The sequence below is a fragment of the Melospiza melodia genome, chromosome 3 (assembly GCF_035770615.1).
Source record: "Melospiza melodia melodia isolate bMelMel2 chromosome 3, bMelMel2.pri, whole genome shotgun sequence".
NCBI classification, from domain to species: Eukaryota; Metazoa; Chordata; class Aves; order Passeriformes; family Passerellidae; genus Melospiza; species Melospiza melodia.
Window position 1 is genome coordinate 61,653,554 of NC_086196.1, and position 18,119 is coordinate 61,671,672.

General features: G+C 40.6%; 2 protein-coding genes across 2 annotated transcripts in view; both read right to left on the minus strand.

The window, feature by feature from the left end:
- The window catches only part of KCNK17 (potassium two pore domain channel subfamily K member 17), a 25,805-nt gene extending 24,010 nt beyond the window's left edge, over positions 1–1,795 (minus strand). The window contains exon 1 of the mRNA XM_063152009.1: positions 1,577–1,795. Within this exon, the coding sequence (XP_063008079.1) occupies positions 1,577–1,795 (219 nt within the window). The remainder of the gene's footprint in view (positions 1–1,576) is intronic.
- Positions 1–15,528, minus strand: part of LOC134415950 (potassium channel subfamily K member 16-like) — a 25,595-nt gene extending 10,067 nt beyond the window's left edge. Inside the window, exons 1-5 of the mRNA XM_063152010.1 lie at positions 15,119–15,528; positions 10,787–10,901; positions 10,087–10,253; positions 7,579–7,744; positions 6,086–6,314 (exon numbers count right to left, since the gene is read on the minus strand). Coding sequence (XP_063008080.1) covers positions 6,091–6,314; positions 7,579–7,744; positions 10,087–10,253; positions 10,787–10,901; positions 15,119–15,331 — 885 coding nt within the window. The 5' untranslated portion in view covers positions 15,332–15,528 and the 3' untranslated portion in view covers positions 6,086–6,090. The remainder of the gene's footprint in view (positions 1–6,085; positions 6,315–7,578; positions 7,745–10,086; positions 10,254–10,786; positions 10,902–15,118) is intronic.
- Between the last annotated feature and the right edge of the window lie 2,591 nt (positions 15,529–18,119).

The following is an 18,119-nucleotide window of genomic DNA, read 5'->3' on the forward strand; positions in this document are numbered from 1 at the left end:
TCTAAAGGGATTTGAGGGGTTTTCCTATTCTCGGGGTATCAAGAACACGTAGAGGTCATGCTGCAGTAAAACAAACCGACAGAATGACATTTCTACCTATTTAGTTGTGATTATCTTCTCTCCATTACTAGCACCTCATTACCATCACTCACCAAGGGCTTGCAACCCCTGGGCAAGCGTCATACCAGGTGCTCACTACACAATGGACCAGTGCTGAATGAAGCTTAACTAAGATTCAGCTTTATGAAATGCCAGACTGATCTTCTCTGCTCTATTTCTCACTTCTCTCTGTTTAAATTCCACAGATAGCATAGCACACACCATAAGTAATAAAAGTGGGTACTTCAGTAGCTTACAAAGGCCCAAATTTATAGCATATGATCACTGTACTACTGTCTGCCAACAAAGAATATACCACTCAGAAAGCCAAGGGACGAGAGTATGACATAAGGAATCAGCATAATTTTGTCTGCCAGAGCCTTGCTGAAACACCCATGATTATCCTATTTGGTGGCTTTTGTATTTTCCTCTCTGATGAAGAGAAAAGAAAAAAAGTATATATTCAAGTTCCAAGTCTCTTTTAGAGCCTTTGAACTGCAGTGACCAGCTGCTATGGTTTCAGTCATCGTCATACACTGCTTTTACAAACAAACAAAAACTCATCAAAACAAAACAACCCCAGGTTTTCTTTGTGATGGCAGCACCTATCTGAAGCAGATGAGTAAAGCCTCAAAGCAAGAAGTACATACTCAACTATCAGCACCTACTGAAATCAAAGGGTTTGGGTAAGTACTCAAGACACTTCAATATTGCAGGTTTTTCTTTTTCAGGCAAAAGCCGAGCAAAGAGAGAACCCACTTATGTCACTTAGCTCGAATCTGTATCATAAAAATTCAACCATCTGTACTTTCGTAAAACTGCATTTGTTGTTGCTTTACATTTTGCAACCATCCTACAAATATCGTCAGAAGCATTTTTAAGGATAACTTAAGAGACATAAGGACTTTCCCTTTAAACAAGCAGAAGATGGAAAGAGTCTGACAGACGTATACACATCAACTAAATTTACCACGACAAAGCCTTCCCATTAGAATTTACCGCTTGCAAGACGTCACAGTTTCCGAAGTGCAAGAGCAAACCTAAACCGCCTGTAATTAACCGCAGGTAATTGTCACGTAACGGGACACTCCACCACCGCCTGCCTTCGGTCATCCGGCGGCGCTCCAAACCCGCGAACGCCGCGGCTGGTGGGAGGGCGGCGGAGACCGAGAGCATCTCTCCATCAGCGGGGAGCACCGGCGGCCGCAGCGCGGGGTGCGGAGCCCGGCGCGTCCCGGGCACGGAGCGACGCGCCCGAGGCGGCTGCCCACGGAAACCTCCCACGCCGCGGGCGGCTCCTTCGGGATGAGCGCGCGTACACACTTACACAAGGAAAAAGTTTGCTGGTTTTTGTTGGTTCTTTGTTAAAGTTACTCTGGGGCTGGAGGCGCGGTTGGTGCCGCTCCCCCCGCGGGCGGAAGGCAGCGCTGCCCCGCAGCCCCAGCGGGCGCGGAGCTCCCGGCGCGCCCGGGCTCACCTCGATGAGCCGCTGCAGGGCGGGCCCCTGCAGGCAGGTGTGGTTGCCCAGCAGCTCCCAGTGCTGCTGGAGGAGGTTCTGGGCCGCCTGCACCTCGGCCGGCCGCTCCAGCGCCTGCAGCACGACGGCGCCCAGCCCCAGGTATCCCACGTACGCCGCCAGCAGCACCAGCACCCCCCAGCGCCGCCGCCGCCGCCGCTGCTGCCGCGCCGCCACCATCGGCCCCGCTGCCGCCGCCGCCGCCCCCGGCGCTGGAGAGGCGGCTCGGCCCGGGGCGGGAGGAGAGGGCAGCACCAGCCCGGCCCCCAGCACCTCCCCCGGCCTGGCCCTTGCCACCCGCAGCGGCCAGGAGGGGAGCCCGGAGCCGTGCTGGGCAATGAAGGCGGTCGTGCCACTCGTCTTGCAGCAGCCCACCCCACCCCACTGCAGCTTTTTTAGACCTTTTATAATTTGTGATTTTCCTGTGAAAGAAAATGTTTCATACTTTCTTCATATAGGTAGTTTCTGAGACCTATTTGATTAATTACTTTCTTGTGTAAGACAGCAACCAATGTTCCTTTCTGTTCTCTCACTGGTAGATAAAACAATCAAATCGTTTTGGGTATATAAGAACATTGTAGTTTACCTATTTTGTTACATAATATGAGATAAAGGTGAATAAACCCAGTAAGTTTCTGCCCATGATGACTTTATACACTGACAGAGGGTCGTGTCTTCTCACTCTGCCCTGTGACTATTTTTGACAGAGGAGCGTACATACTATTACAAGTGAGGCAGCCTCCAAACATGTATTGCCCCCCTGGCAATGTTCTGGCAATGTGCTAATTCATGGTTCTCTGAGATGTGCTTTAAACTAACTGGCACAGACACACGATTTCACTGGCAAGATGCAAAAATTTATATGCTAGACCATTTCCAGTGTAACGATATCATACAGAGCACAGTCTTAGAAAACAAAAATAATGCTGGTTACTGCTCAGTCTTAATCCTGCCTTTTCAGGATATTAATTACTCAGTGATATTTAAAGACAAAATTGGAATTATATATATATAAAAGAAAACCCTCTATAAAATATACATAAGTAAGAAAAATGCAAGTACATATTTACTAATCACATTTAGGATCAGGAAATAGATACATCTGAGCTACATTTTGATATTTTAGCTATATTTAAACCCAGAGAGTCTATACAAAGCACACTGAGTATAACTATGTTGAAACATTATAAACTAAATATATAGAATTTAATGTTTACGCTAAAGATATATAAAACTAATTACAGGTGAGTTAAAAACTTGGGGTTTTAAACTATGAGACATGCTGTGAAAACTCAGGATATCAGGCATGTGCTTGCTAGAAGGAATTTGGGAAGAAAGGGATCAAGTTTCACAACAAATCTTTACAGAATCATATAATAGTTACATGGCTGTTTCCTTCCTTCTCAGAAACATCGTCTGTCAGTCTTCTATTTACATTTCCATAGAGAAAGGCTCAAATCTTTGCCAATTATACTTTGGTGTTGTCTGGAAGGACAGCATGTATTTCAGAGGATGAAGAAGGGCTTGTTGAGTAGGCTAAAAGGGTAAGGGTAAGCCTGGAAGGACATTTGCTTCTTGTCCTGCCCTGGGCTGCAGGTGGTAGCTGCTCAGGACAAAGTGCTTCTTTTCCACTTCACAGATGAACACTGCCTGGGCCATTGCTTCTGCCACAGCCTGCAGAGCCACATTCAGAGGCTGCAGATGTGCTGATTTTTATGCTTGAAACTGAGCATGTGTGTTCTCCATGCTGGGCAAAAATATACCACTGGTAAAACGGGTTATTAGACCATAAGAATCCATTTTGTGGGCTCCTGTAGCTCATAGCAAGTTCCTGTGATTGTGCAGTTCTTCCACATTACTTTTCTTAGCTGGTCAGTTGACACTTGATGACTACATTTTTATTAGAGTAACACTAGCAGAAAGCACTTGGTCTATCCATGCTCAAAACCTGGGTCAGTACTCCCATTATGTACCTCAAAGTAACTTTTATTATAGATGTGCATGACCTTTAGGAGCTTTTCCGAACCTTGAAAATTGACAAAATAAGCAATAAATTTCTATAGCTTATGTAGCACAGGAGAGGGCATCAGCATCCTTCTCATTTCTCTTCCAGCAGGGCCATATGCTTGATTTAAGGGTAGCTTTCTGAGTCTTCTCTTGGGCAGCTGGAGAACTGCTGTCAGCTTTAGTAAGTGCAGCAGTAGCAAAACATCCAGGAGATAGTATCACCATTTCCTGCTACTTTGCAAAATCAGTATCAGATTCCGGAACAATATTCTGGACTGCAGTAAAAACAATCCAAACTTTTTGTGGTCAAATGTCAAGTAAGGATAATTTTGAGAAACACTTTGCTAGTAAGTGCTTTCTATCACTGATAAACCTCTTTATCATTTTTTTATAGCATGCAGCATGGTGTAAACAGTAGATAGGATCACCTTTAGACTAGTGTATGTGTTGTCGCTGACTGTGGCTTGATAAAGTACAGAAGGCATGGAAAAAGGCAAGGTGAAGAAAACAGGTTAGATATAGAAGTCAGCAGAACTTCAGTTTTGTCTTTTACATAAAGAGGCCAAAAGTTTCCTGGTGTTAACACAAGGCAGGTACAGAGTACAGTGATGATGATGATGATGTTAAAAGGGCAAGTGCAAACATTGTGTCTAAAGAACAGAAAATACTGAAACAAAGTTTCCCATGAGATTTGCAAAAATACAAAAAGCCAGACAGAAGAGAGTTGGCTGCTTCCAGTGAAAGTCTACAGAGAAAGCCATTGAATAAATTTATGGGAATAGCTGAGGGCATAGAGGAAGATCAGTGCAAAAACCAAGGAGATAAAAATCTGTGAGGTAGGTAGTGGTAAGACATGAGGGAAATCTTGGATGGAATAAGCGTTTGAACATTCATTTTTTAAATTAGTTGAATAAACCATCACGAGTATTCTTATTTGCCAGCATTTCAGATTTGAGTAGCCACACTGCACTAAGCAGGAGTCAGCAACTGGCAAAGAAAACATGGACCTTGTCAGGTATAAGAACAAACATCTGCTGTGACCCTCCTCAGGAGTAAAAATCTAGCTCACAAAGTATGAAGGGAATAATTAGTGACCTACACAAGTCTCTACATGTTTTATAGACGCATCTCCAAAATGAAATATCAAAGCAGATGCTGAAAGGCTGACATTTGATGTTCCTATAATCTGTCAGATCTGTGCTAGCTTGGGGCAAGTCTGTGTACCCAGCCATATTTAACTCATCCTTTACACTAAAGTTCCACTTAAAAATTAGTTCAAAGGGATTAATTGATGGTTACTATGAGACATAAACATACTGAATAAATAGCAGTGAGTATATAATTACAAGCACCCATGGAACATGTCAGTGATGATTAAGCATGGTACCCAAATGAATGGATAATTGTTTTATCAAGTTTCTGGAGTCTAATAGAGAGTATGACTAAAGAGCTGCATCTCAGTGGCTAGTCCCTTATTAGGTGCTTGTGTGTACTTTGGTTTTTCAGCTCCTTTGAGGGTGGCGGCTGCCTCTTTTGACTTAAAATAACTGGGATAAATTCAGTCACCCTGTTTTTGATGGGTAACACAATGGGCCTGACTGAGGATCAGATTTAATGGAAGAACCTATCATAGGCCTTATTTAAACATACAGCATCAGTTCTCTGTGATGCATAATAGCTCTTCCATTACCTGGCCCAAAGCAAATTCCAGACTCTAATGATATTTGTGATCTGGCTAGAAATAAAGATGCCTCTTTGCTTTTAGATTTAGTTTAAAGTGCTGTTTTCAAGTGGCTGTGAAATGAATGTGATAAGGACCTGCTTTGAGTTAGCAGTTTGCTCTGAGACAAGTTGTAACAGTCCAGGCAGAGCTGGACAGACACATAATTTCCTCACAATTAAAAGAGAAGCATTTTAGCCCAGAAAATAAAGAAATGCTGTCATTTATATGAAAGATGTTAATTTCAGACAATATCAACTGAATCTTAATTGAGTGGATATCAATAAGCAGGTGTTCATAACTGATGGCATTCCTCTGTGATTTTGTTTGTTTTTTGATTGAAAATGAAGAAAGATTTTTGTACTTTTTCCATTTGAGATTCCTGGTGAAATGACTTCTTATTGAAGTTGGGAGGCAGTCACTCTGGATTTTTTGAAAATGAGTGACCATAAGAACTGAATCCCACTAGAGAAAGAGAAAGGATAATAATTGGTTACTTCAGGGGAAGTTGCCTTAGAATGAGAAGTGTAAAATGAATCCTGGGGCAATTGTGTAATCATTATGCTCCTTCCTTGGAGTTTTAACTGGCTGATGACTACACAGGGTGTGGAAATTTCCACGTATCTGAACCATTTCCTCTTTAGGAAACAGTCCACAACCTGTGGTTTAGTTCTTTATCCACAGGGGTCGCTTAGTGTGAGATACAGATGGAAGATGCACTTTCAAGACTGCTTTCTTTGTACCTTACTCAGCTAGGGATATGGATCCTAGGCTGCTCAGGTTCATCTTCCAATTTGGTGGTGTCTCCTTCTGCCAAGCTTAAGTCAGACTTGTGCCACTTTAGCTGAAGGTATCTTTCCATCAAGTCAGCTCCCACGTTGAAAACCAGAGCCAGCCAGGCTAAGCCAAAAACAATCCATATTGCAGTTAGGCTCCTGTACACAGGGATATAGTGCTTGTTGGGGTTCGTGCCTGAAAAATCCAGGAAAATTTGTATATTTATCTTGGCAGCTTTGGTCTGCTAAACATACATACTCATACACCCCCTCCACTCTTTGCAAAAGTGTATATGTTAATGAGTTTGTGTGATCCATCAGCAGATAGATTTTTTTTTTCATGCCAACTCTCAGGTTTAAACTTAGCACAGTTAGCATGAAATCCCTGAAGCTGAGACTATATAATAAAAATAGCCATATCTAATATTAATTAGGGATGCTCAAAGTCAATGGTTCCTAGCCAACAACAAAGGAAAAAAGTCTTGGAAATTAAATGTTGAGTCCATATTAACTGTATGTTACTCAAGAGGCACACAGGGGATCTCAGATGACTTAGCCAGAATTTAGTGAATCAGTGATTGCTTTTTGGAGAGTGATATTACCTCAGTACTGGGATTCACAATAACATGGATAATATGGTAAATGTAGCCATTTTAATTAAGTGGTTACAAGAATCTTAATCCCTGGTTTGATATTTCCACAGCATGGGCAATCAGTGCAGCTGATAGAGTCATGAAACTCCACAGTGCCAGATTCAGCATGGGATTCTTTGTTTTCTCCTTTTGGGAAATAGTTATGACCTCTAGGAGAGGAGAGCTAGTACTTGTGAATAAGAAACCCTAGTGATTTTAACAAATAAATACATTAGACATAATCTGTTAAGATTATGCATTTGTTCAAATAAGTGTGTGGAAAAATGTGTCTCATGTGTCTCTACCATTATGTTCTCAATCTAGAGGTCTAAAGGCTATGCAATGTCTGTGGGTTTGTTTTCTTTCAGAGGCATCCTGTGGTTGTCAATAATCTTCTCCCTGTTTTAAGTACTGATTATTTAATATTTGATATGATTTGTTGTTGGGAATGGTAGGCACTTGCTAAAACAAAACAGTGTTAGGAGAGTGTGGTTCAAAGGCTTAATACTGAAAAAGGAATTTTATTTATATTCCACCTTTCACTCTTGATAACATTTGTACCAGCCTGGACACAGCCACTGTTGAATGAGTGTTCAGCGGCACATGTGAAATAAGTTGGGTGACTATTTGGTTGGCTGTCAAGAGAAAAATGGCTGTCAAGAGAAAAATGCTCGTGTCCTGTAAAACATTAGCTCATTGTTACCAGTCTGGCTGAGCTCACTCTTGACCGGATCTATAGCGGAATGGATATCTAAGCTCCCTGTATTTAGTTTTATACTAGAGTTATGAATTTCAACAAAGCTCAATCCAGTTCATGCTCTTTTTTACCTACTACATAGTCCCCAAATCCAATGGTGCTCAGGGTGATGAAGGTGAAGTAAAAGCCTTCTCCGTAGCTCCAGCCTTCTACATAACTGAAGACTAATGGTGGCAACACCAGGAAAAGCAAGGTCCCAGTGATCAGGAAGATGACCACTGCCAGTGTTTGAACCACCTGAAAGAGAAAAGGAAGATGGCAGCTAAAAAGCATGGAGCAGATGTCTTGTCAAAATTGCTGTGTCTGTTTTACTCTTGAATCACAAACCCACCCCACCTGGGAGTGATGGCAAAAAAAAGAAGGATAAGCCAATGGTTCCATGTACTGCAGGCTGAGCTCACTGCTTAGTCTGCACGTAGATATTGTACCTAACATGAAAAAAAAAAATCTTAAAATTAGGAAAAAAAGGAGTATTTTTTAAAAGCTTTTTGCAATGAGTTTTCAAGAATGGTCCAGTCATATTTTCAGACTTACTATGATGGCCACTGTAATGAAATACTAATTTTATAATTTCAATTCAAGTAGAGATGCTCTTGTAATCAACTAGCTCTTGTCTTTGAGGAAAATCACCACATACTGCATAAGTCATGAAGCAAAGATGGACAAGAACAAATTAGGGATCTTTTCACTATGACTGCTTCCAAAGATTTACAGAGTATCTGGCAAGAGCTCATCCAAAAATATGTTTGGATGAAACCTAAGTGAAGTCAGTTTGCCTGGTTTCATTTTTAACTTAGAAGTGCTCAGAGCAGAGCTGGTTTGTGTTAGCACAGAGCAGATCTGTGTCTCTCAGGACAAACATCTGCCTTCAGGGAGATAAGTTACAATATATGTGATTGTGGTAGATAGGTACAAAGAGTGGTCAGTGGATGAGTCCTGAAGGGATTTTAGGAGTGCACAACTGATGATCAGGAACTTATTGGTTTCCAGGGAACACATTCTGGTGAACTTTTGACTAATGATGTGTGGCCTGATGCAAACTCATTGCAATTATTTAAAAATGCCCTCAAGGGCAATCAAACTGGAGAATGATTTTCTATTAATGAGCCTATTGTGACTGGAGGAAAAGCCAAACCACTGCTTATGAAGTAGAAGGTCCAGATACCATGTTTTAATTTCTCTCTCTGAATTGTCTCACATAAAAATGCTCTGAGCTTGAGAAACATGACTTGAGATGACTGGGTGACTTTGACAAGTCACTTCTATATTATGTGTCATGTCTCTCTAGCTGTGTAATAATATTTGCCTCATTTGCAGAGCAGTTTGATAATTACTGATTGACATGATTATAGTTGATACATAATTCAGTTGTTCTCATTTCATTCCAGTACTGTAATAGAGTTTAATTACACAATAAAATTTGCATTAAAATGTACACTGAAATGAACCTGCCTTTTAAGGACTTTCTTGTATAAACCTGTAATGTTGGGAACAATAAGTCATGGAAAATGAAGAACTGATTGCAATTAATTTCCCAGAGCATGACAAAATTCTGTTTATAAGAAGATAAACCAACTTCCTTGAATAAACTTTTCAGAGCAAACAAGCAGATACAGCTCCAAAGCTTTGTCTGATCGTAAGAGTCCTGTCAGAAATGTCAATTCAGGAGTGAAAAGGGGAGAAAAAAAGGTCACATCCCTTAGCTGCTATCAGAAATCTCAGGAAAGATGCAGCTATACTAGCATGAAAATCCTTCTGGTGGTAGAGCTGCATGTGTTTGGGGACCAGGCAGAGGTTATGCAGCTAAAGAATTTCTTGCTGATATAATCCAAGTCTGCATTTGACGGTACCTTTTTAGCTTTCCCATTGTAGATAAAGAATGCAGTGACCCAAGAGACTTTACAAATGTAAAAGAAAAAATTTGTGCCAGAACTCTGAAATGTTTCAACATATCTCACATATCTAATCTCCCTTTTCCCTAACTGAAGGGGTTAATTCATTGAACCTTTTCTCAGAAACATGCACTAACTTTGTAATAAATGAGCTTCATGTATTTTCCATTATCAGTGCTTTTCTTATTGAAAAATGTCTGGACTAGTTCAACAACTCACCAGTAAACTGTAAGTAAGGAGGAGTACTTGCATTTTAAGAAAAGAAAAGGAAGGAAATGCTCAGTTGCTGGCACAAACAGGAAAGTTAATTCCAGCCAGATCATTAGGCCAATAAAAATAAGTTGCCTTTGCACAGTGTAGAGCTAATCTCTGGACAGATGCTGGCATAGGCTGGAGAATAAGAGCTTGGTTTGGCAATGTATATGCATGCACGTATTCTGCCAAGGTCACCAGGTCTATAGTTTTGCTGAGTAAGGTTTTAAAAAGGCAAATCTAGGGCCCCTCAAGCAAAAGCCTATAGCTTTAAAGCTATCATAGGTAGATTAAGTGTATCAAGTTTATGATAGAGAGGGCCATGTAACTGCTGTGGTTCACAAAGGAAACCTAAGACAGCAGCAGCAGCTATCTGAGAAAAGAACTTTAACTGGTTTTAAAATAGTGAAATCCAATGGTATATGAACACTGTACCTGGGCACGCCCTGGCTTTTGCACCCATCTTTCCAGGGTAAGTAGATGAGCATTGAGAGCTTTTCCCAGCTGATTGAGGAAGGCCAGGTTGAGGGGCACTCCAAATAAGGCATAAAACACACAGAAGATCTGCCCTGCCACTGTGCTGGGGGACAGGTTGCCATAACCTGGAAAAAAAGAAGAAAACAGCTACATGAAAAGGCTCTACAGGCAAGCTGCAGGCATCATGGAATGTTCATAAGCTTGGAACCTCAACTACATTAATCTTCAGGAACCTGTGGATCTAGGATTTTCTGCAATTAAATCTGTCTGCAAATTGCCATTGCTTATGATGAAGCCTTTTGCGTTCACTACTACTAGCTGAAAATGAAACATGAAAAGTATTACTCTTCCAGGTACTATTGTAACCTTCTATAGGTCTCTGATTTTGTGGTGAATGAGACTCAGTCTTCAAAGCAATCCAGAGATGTGTCCATGTACAAAATGATCTTGCATATACCAAGCAGGCACTCAGCTTTTTTGGGAGTATAAAATACTGTATAGAGAAAAATAACAGGCATAATTGGAAACCAATAGAAAACCATAACCCACAGTAGCTGATTGTCTTGCAGGTGTATTCCGTCCACTAATTACACATTTCCGGGGGTTTTACAGGACAGTTGGAGGAAACACCAGTTTTTAAGGAAATAGAGAATCTCACCTATAGTGGTGACAACAGTTCCTGCAAAAAAGAAGGAGTTGCTGAAGTCCCAGTTACTGGGATTTGTAGAGTTTCCTTCTGGGTTGACCCCTTTTTCCCATGCTTCCATGAGGACCTGAAGCGGAAAAGGTCAAAGGAGCAAAGATGAGGAAGAATGTCAGAAATAGAGATAAGTAAATACTGTTTTCCATCTTGAGCAAGCAGAGTGATAAACAGTGCAGATAACAGGATAGACTTGGACTAAAAAGAACTTCTGCTGACATAGCAAAACTTGGAAATAGAGCTGATCAGGAACTTGAACTCTTGCTACAGGAGAACAGTCATTAAAGTGTGATAGGCTCCCCAGCTAGATGAAATCCAAGGGGAAGGAGGTGGACAATTCCCCAAAGTGATCAAACTGGGAAAAAAAATAAAGTTGTGCCATAAAAAAGAATGTGGTTGCTCTTCTCTCCTTCTGTAATCTAGTAATCTTGTTCAAGTTTTTAATTTAGGCATGTGTAAATGTATAGTTGTGTCTGTGGGCCGGGGCATGAGGAACATGCTCATTTCTGTTTCCTCCATGTAAGTGCTTGTAAGGATGAATTACTATTTTTGGCTATGACTTCCATATAATTTTCAGTGAATATGAGGCTTCTCCTAGTCTGAATGATTAATTAATAAAATAGTCTCTGCTATTCCAGACAGCTCTTACCAAAGCAAAACTACAGTGTGCCAAAAAATTAACATTCCTACATCAAATATCCTGTCAACTTCCTTAATAAAGGTTGTGTCCCTTTGCTGTCCCCAAAGATTTGTCTATGGGAGATTGGTTTCCCTCTGCTCAGTGGTTGGGGTTTTTAGAATCCCCTTGTTTATCACACACCTTACAAAAGCTAAGTCACAGCCTTTGTATTTTTGCAAAATGCCTGAAGGAATTACTTGTTCATCTCTTCAAAAACTTTGTATGATGCAAGACGAACAGGAGTCAATAGCAACCCCAGCTTTAGCTGGTTCCAGGAGTATGAGACCCAAGAAGATACTCTTTCTCGATTCAAATGGTAGCCACTTCCAGAAAGATTGCTTTTCTAGTGAAAGGCGCTTTTCTAGTGAAACCTTTGGACAGGTTCTGCAATATTAACTGATTTGTACTGGTGGACTGAGTATATTAAGTATAGTAGCTAATTTGATTCCTTCAGTAAAAAATCCTGTAGCATTGGTCAAATTTATCAGAGGGCTGCTGGACATCATCATGTGTGATCTCATGACTGAAGTGTCAGCGGAGCTTATTTTCAATATGACAAAAATTTTGCATTATCCATTAAAAGCTTTTTCTTAGAATGAGAAGAATTCAACATGTCAGATTTTGTAGAGTCACTTATTTCATTTGCTGCTTAGAAGAAACACTCAGAAGCTACTGAGGTGTGAGTATTTTGAAATAATCACAGGTTCAATTTATTCCTGTAAGGAACACTTGACAGTTCTATGCATTTCAATGCACAAGAGTTCACAGGAGTTATATTCACATCATGAGAGCCGACACAAAAGAGTAAGGCAACTTTAAATGTTGAACCTTTTAGACACAGTCTGACAAGGCCAGATTTCTTGGTATAATTGATGCTGTTAAAATACAATCCCATGAAAGAACTCTGTGAATGGAATGGCATCTCAGTGCCCAACAAACAGGCTCCTGTGGGACAGTTATAATGGCTCCAGACTGCTTTCACCTACAGCTCAGGGAAGGGTTATGGCAGCTGCTGAATGGTTGGTGAACATTAGCTGTTGTCTTTGGGAGAGAAGTTGTCAGTATGTAAAAGCAATGTGCTGTAATTTACAGTAAGAATATGAAACATACATTAAGCTATAGCAGGGTGTGGAGAGAATAAAAGCTGCCTGCTGTTTCTGCTCCTGTCCCCCTGCCAATGCACATTGCAGCCAACTGTGGTCATAGATAAGGATTTTGTCCTTTTGGTCTGTATTTATGTCACGTCCTTTGAGACTGAAAAAGTATAGACATGATCAAAACACGGACTCCTTACTCAATGCATCTGTTTCTCAGTATGCTGTCAGACTGGCATAATTTCCTGACCAAAGTATGCCTACCAGAGATGCATTAGATAAAGGAATTTGGATTTGCTCTTTCCCAAAGCTCCAGGCTGCTCATGTTAGGAGCTGCACCTCAGAATCATCCCCCAGCTAGGCAGTTTTAGCTGTGCAGAACCAATGCAGTTTATTGACATGGAATTATAAGAATTTGTTTCATGCACGATAGAGTCAAAAGTTAATGAATTATAAGTGGTAACTCATTATAAGTGAAAATAGATATGCCAAGAAAAATCTGTGTTGAATCTCACATTGTAGGATTTAGGTTTAAAGAATTAAGGCATTAAGACAAGACATTTTATACTTGTTAACTGAATCGACTGAGCCTGGGGGCTGTGTCTCATTGCAGTCTAACTGCTGTGACTTTTCAGACTGGAACTTGTGACATGATGAACAGGCCTCCTTAACCATATAGTTAAAACATGCAGAGACACAACTGCTTCCGTGCATTAGAGATTTAATATGGGAAGACTAGTGTTCTCTAATATTAATAAGAGTTAGACAAATCTGTTAACAGGTCTTTGGAGCAACATATGGGTCAGAGAGTACCTGCACTTACATGTACCTTGAGGACTGCAAAGTCTGAGTACTCTGAAGCTTGGTGCATTGTAGATGATTTGGTGCCCTCAGCCGGTTTTGTCTGGAACAGCTTACAAGTGAAATTGTGTTTAATTCAGCAGAGACACAGCAGCAAAATGTGATTCTCTGAGTGGCACAGCAGTGGACCTAAGAAAAGTCCACTGGAGTCAGAGAGAGAAGAATCTGGTACGTGTGACCTCCTCTAATGTTTTGAGGGTAGTGAAGATTTAAATAAACCTTTCAATCCCATAAAGTATCACAGTTAGGTTTAGAATGAGAATCAGGGTTTTCAGCTCTGCAATCACTATTGGAGAGATAAGGGAAGGACAGGTAATATTACCAAGTCATGAAGGTGAAAAAAATAGACATGTTTTTAGGTATGTAAGTTTTTGAAAGCTCTACTCATTTTCTGGCACATGTCCAAGGTTCCACAAGTAACATATCACAGTATTAGTAAGCAGAACTTTGGCTTTGTGGATGTAAAGGTTCAGGCACCTTTTCTACCATTTCTGATCTGAACTTTGCTCTTTGCTTAAATCCATATATGAAGTCTGGGCTTTTTGTTGATCAAAATCTTATACCTTCATGGAAGTCCTCTGACTTGAGCAGTACAAATTGAGTTTTTATCAGTTTTAACAACATGGTAGAAAGAGTTCAAACTGTTTAGGCACCTAGCTTTGCAACTGGGTATGTTTTGAGTGCAAAGAAACTCAAGGATTGAAGAGTTCAAAGTTCAAGGATTTCTGCACAGTTCTTGCACTACCTATTATGAGAATATATCTATAATACCAGGAAAGGTATAGTAATTTACCTCCAGCCAGTTTTGAGGAAAAGATTAAAATGTAATTGAAGTTGTCATTAACTGACAACCCATATTGAACAAAAGCCCTTTATCTCTTATAAGCGATAGATAACACAGCTTGTGATGATTGACTTTATCTTTTATTTAGGCCTGGAAGGGCAGGACTGCCTTCAAAAGGTAGTAGACATTTTCACAGAATCACAAGGTTGGAAGAGACATCCAAGATCATCGAGTCCAACCCAGCCCTAACACCTCAACTAGCCCATGGCACTGCATGCCACATCCAGTCTCTTTTTAAACACATCCAGAGATGGTGACTCCACCACCTCCCCAGGCAAACTATTCCAATACTTTGTCACCCTTTCTATAAAAAAATTTTTCCTAATATCCAACCTATGTTTCCCTTGGCACAGCTTAAGACTGTGTCCTCTGGTTCTGTCAGTTGTTGCCTGCACATTGTTGCTTTTAGTATGAAAGGGCAGAATTTGCACAGGTTTGGACTGGAGAACCTTGGAAGGGCAACCTACTTCTTTAGGCTTGATTCTTATTTTTTTGTTCCCATGCATAATTCCCAGTAATATTTAATGAGGGAGATGATGAGAGTACCATGAAGTTGAAATTATTGCAATGTAGCACAAGTGCATCACTAGATGCACTTAGATTTTGGGAGTTCACGACTGTGGAAAGAAACAAGTTCCATAGATCAAGACAAGGAAGTATATGAATGGACTTGAGTTATTTATAAAGTTAGATATTTAATATCATGGACAGCTGATTGGTTTATATCATGCTAGGCTACTTGGCCTGATAGTATAATTTCTTCTAATGAAAATAATACTTGAGCCAAAATAATGGGAACCCTTTCCTCTTACCTGTACAAACTGCTCCAGGGCTTGTCGGTCCAAGCATGTATAATTCTGCAGGAACTTGAGCTTTTCCAGCTGGAACTGGTCCCGAAAATGTGTTTCTGCCTGTTTCTCCAGCAGCTGGAACACCATAGCACCCAGGAGGAGGTAAAAGAGGTACCCCAGTAGCAGCAGTGGAGTCCAGCTGATCTGCCGGCTGTGCATGGTGAGGAGGGGCATGCTGCTGATCTGCCCTTGCCAGTCCCTGCTCAGCACTTCATAGGTTACTGTTCCAGGATGTGACCTACCCAAAACACCAGGAATCACACAACCATGTTCCCAGCTACTGCCCTGGAGAGTTTTTCAACAAAACATCAACGTATGTTGGGGGCTTACAAAATGAGACTAACAGAGAAATTTTATCCCTCCACATCTGTTCTCTATCCAAAATAAAGGGTGAACATTTATAGCTTAATGAGACTGTGAATCGTAGTGTCTTTCTTCTATTAGCTCTTATCCAAAGATCTCCATTGAATTAATAAAGCCCTCTGAGGATGGTATTAATTTGCAGTCTCTGGGAAGCTGAATCAAAACTGTGGTTATATGACTTACCTTAGGTCATATGAATATAGAGCCACAGATAGACTCTTAAAATCTTGATAAGTAAAGCCTTATTCTAAACACTAGACTTTTCTACAACAAAATGCTCTAAACTCTCTAATTACAGCAGACTCCCCACAAAGAAATATATGGAGCTGAATAAATGGAAAAATCAATAGCTGCTGTCTGTACCATACCAACATTGCTGGCACCAGTAAAACCAGCATGGTGAAGCTTAAAAACATCCTGAATTCAACTGGGTCACACAAAAGAACCTCTTTCTTTTCTAGTCCTAATAAGATCAGTCCTCTCACTGCCTCACCTACTGCTCCTGAACCCTGTCAGATTACTCCACCCTTTAGTTCACAGAGTTAGAGAATAAACCACTCATGCCTACTGCCTTCAAGTCTCTATATTGCCCTTTTAATCCAAATACTTAAGGGGAAGGAGGGCTTATGTTTAATCATTAGCTAAAAAAGTATCAGTTTCACTCATGGCAGCCTTAATAATTATCATGCACTGGAAATGAGCTGGGCTTGCATTTTTTTCTGTAGGAAGAGCTTTATGGCAAATGTCATCTGTCACACTGCTTCTGAAAGAAAACAAACACAGATACACACACACAAACACGAAGATGGCCAGGTGGCTAGGGCTGCAATTTTCTTATTATACTCCCTTACAGTTAAAATGTTCTGGATGTAGATATCCCTACTTTGCTTAGCATTCATATGGTTTTACTCCTATCTTCAAACAAGTGGTAACGGTCATAGAAAAAGACTGAAAAAATGATTTCATTCATATTAATATCTGTATTTGGGAGTATCCCTGGACTTGCCATTTGTACTGTGCTCACAACCTGGGGCCAGCCATCATCCAGAGGAGGATGGCTGACCAGCAGCAGAAGGCCACTTATGACTCTGAAAAGTGAAAACTATTGTGGATAATTCCAAGGAGACCATCCTGGTCTTTGGGACTGCTCTGTCAGTGTGAGTAGGGGAACTGAAAGGTTTCAATAGGGAAGTGCCATGTGTAAGGACTCAGAGCCTTGGTTGTCTGGCATTTCTTTTCAGCTGAAAAACCAAAACATTTGAGAGATGGAAGTTATAGCAGCAGTGATATTACTAAGGACTGCCACAACATTATGAAGCAAACTGATCTGAATCAGCTGAGACATCTAGCTTATTATCACTGATGGAAGGCCTTCTCTTGTTCAGGGCTAAGGATGACATCTACATACACAGTATTTAACAAGAACACCACTCTTGTGTCCGACTTCTGTAACTAAAAGGTGCAGCTTTTTATTCCATTCCCAGAGCAATGATATGGGTAGACAAGCCTGGGGTATTGCACTAGCAGGGCTGTCTCTGGTGGGAGATCCAGGTGTCGGTTGTGTTGTTGGTAGGACCCATGCCTACCAGGCCAAGAGAATGCCAGCCTACTGGGTTTCTGGAATGGATGCAAACTATGGAATTGCACACAGCTGTGCTGGGACAAATTTTCTCAGTTGAAGTAAATTTCACAATTAAGGGTATGAAACTATATAATATAAATGAACAAATACAGCACATAATCAGATTTTTTTTGTCCCCTTCTGTTCTTTCAGTCCAGATCAACAAAGCATGCCAGTTGACAAAGTTGGCAGTATAAATTATGCCTTAAGAAAAAATGTCCGCTCAGACTTACTTTTGGGATCTTAATTTTCCAAGGTTTTGCAAATTGAGTCACTAACCTCATCAAAGTATGCTTATTTCTATAATATAGTACTTCCTACTGGTTTGTTTCTTTCCCCCTCTAGTGTCAGGCTGCAATATAGGAACCAAATAAAGCCAGAATCTGTTCAGCAGCCCAGAAATGATGTCTTGCCACAGGAAAAAAGAAAACCCAATATATACATTTTGAAGTAAACTGAAGACTTATGGTTTTTGTGTGAGTTCTGAATCTGGAAGAGAGAGTTCAGCATGGCTTACCACATCAGAAATTAAATTTAGCTTCCAGGTAAAAAGACATCATACACAATGTGCTGAAACAACAATACTAGCAAATCACTTTTTATGATAGGATGACAAAGCACACTCTCTGTCTTAACTTCGCCTGTTGCTTTTCTAATGCTCTTCTGATTACAAAATAAACAAAATCTGAGTTCACAAACTTTAGGAATAAAAAGTGCAAAATGCAAGAACTTTTTAATAGTAGTTGAATGTGGAAGTAGACTGTTCTTCCAAGGTCCTGCTTTTCAGTGCTCCCTGACAATATAGAATGAAAGAGTGCGTCTGGTCTCAAAACTACGGAATGACTTCTCACAAAACATATTTTGAATCCAGGATTGGGCACAATCTTCTTGATTACTCCTTCACTTGTCTTTCTTCCTCAGTGTGACTGACCCTATAGAATCCAGCTTTTCCCATAGAAAATCTGAGCCATTCTGGGA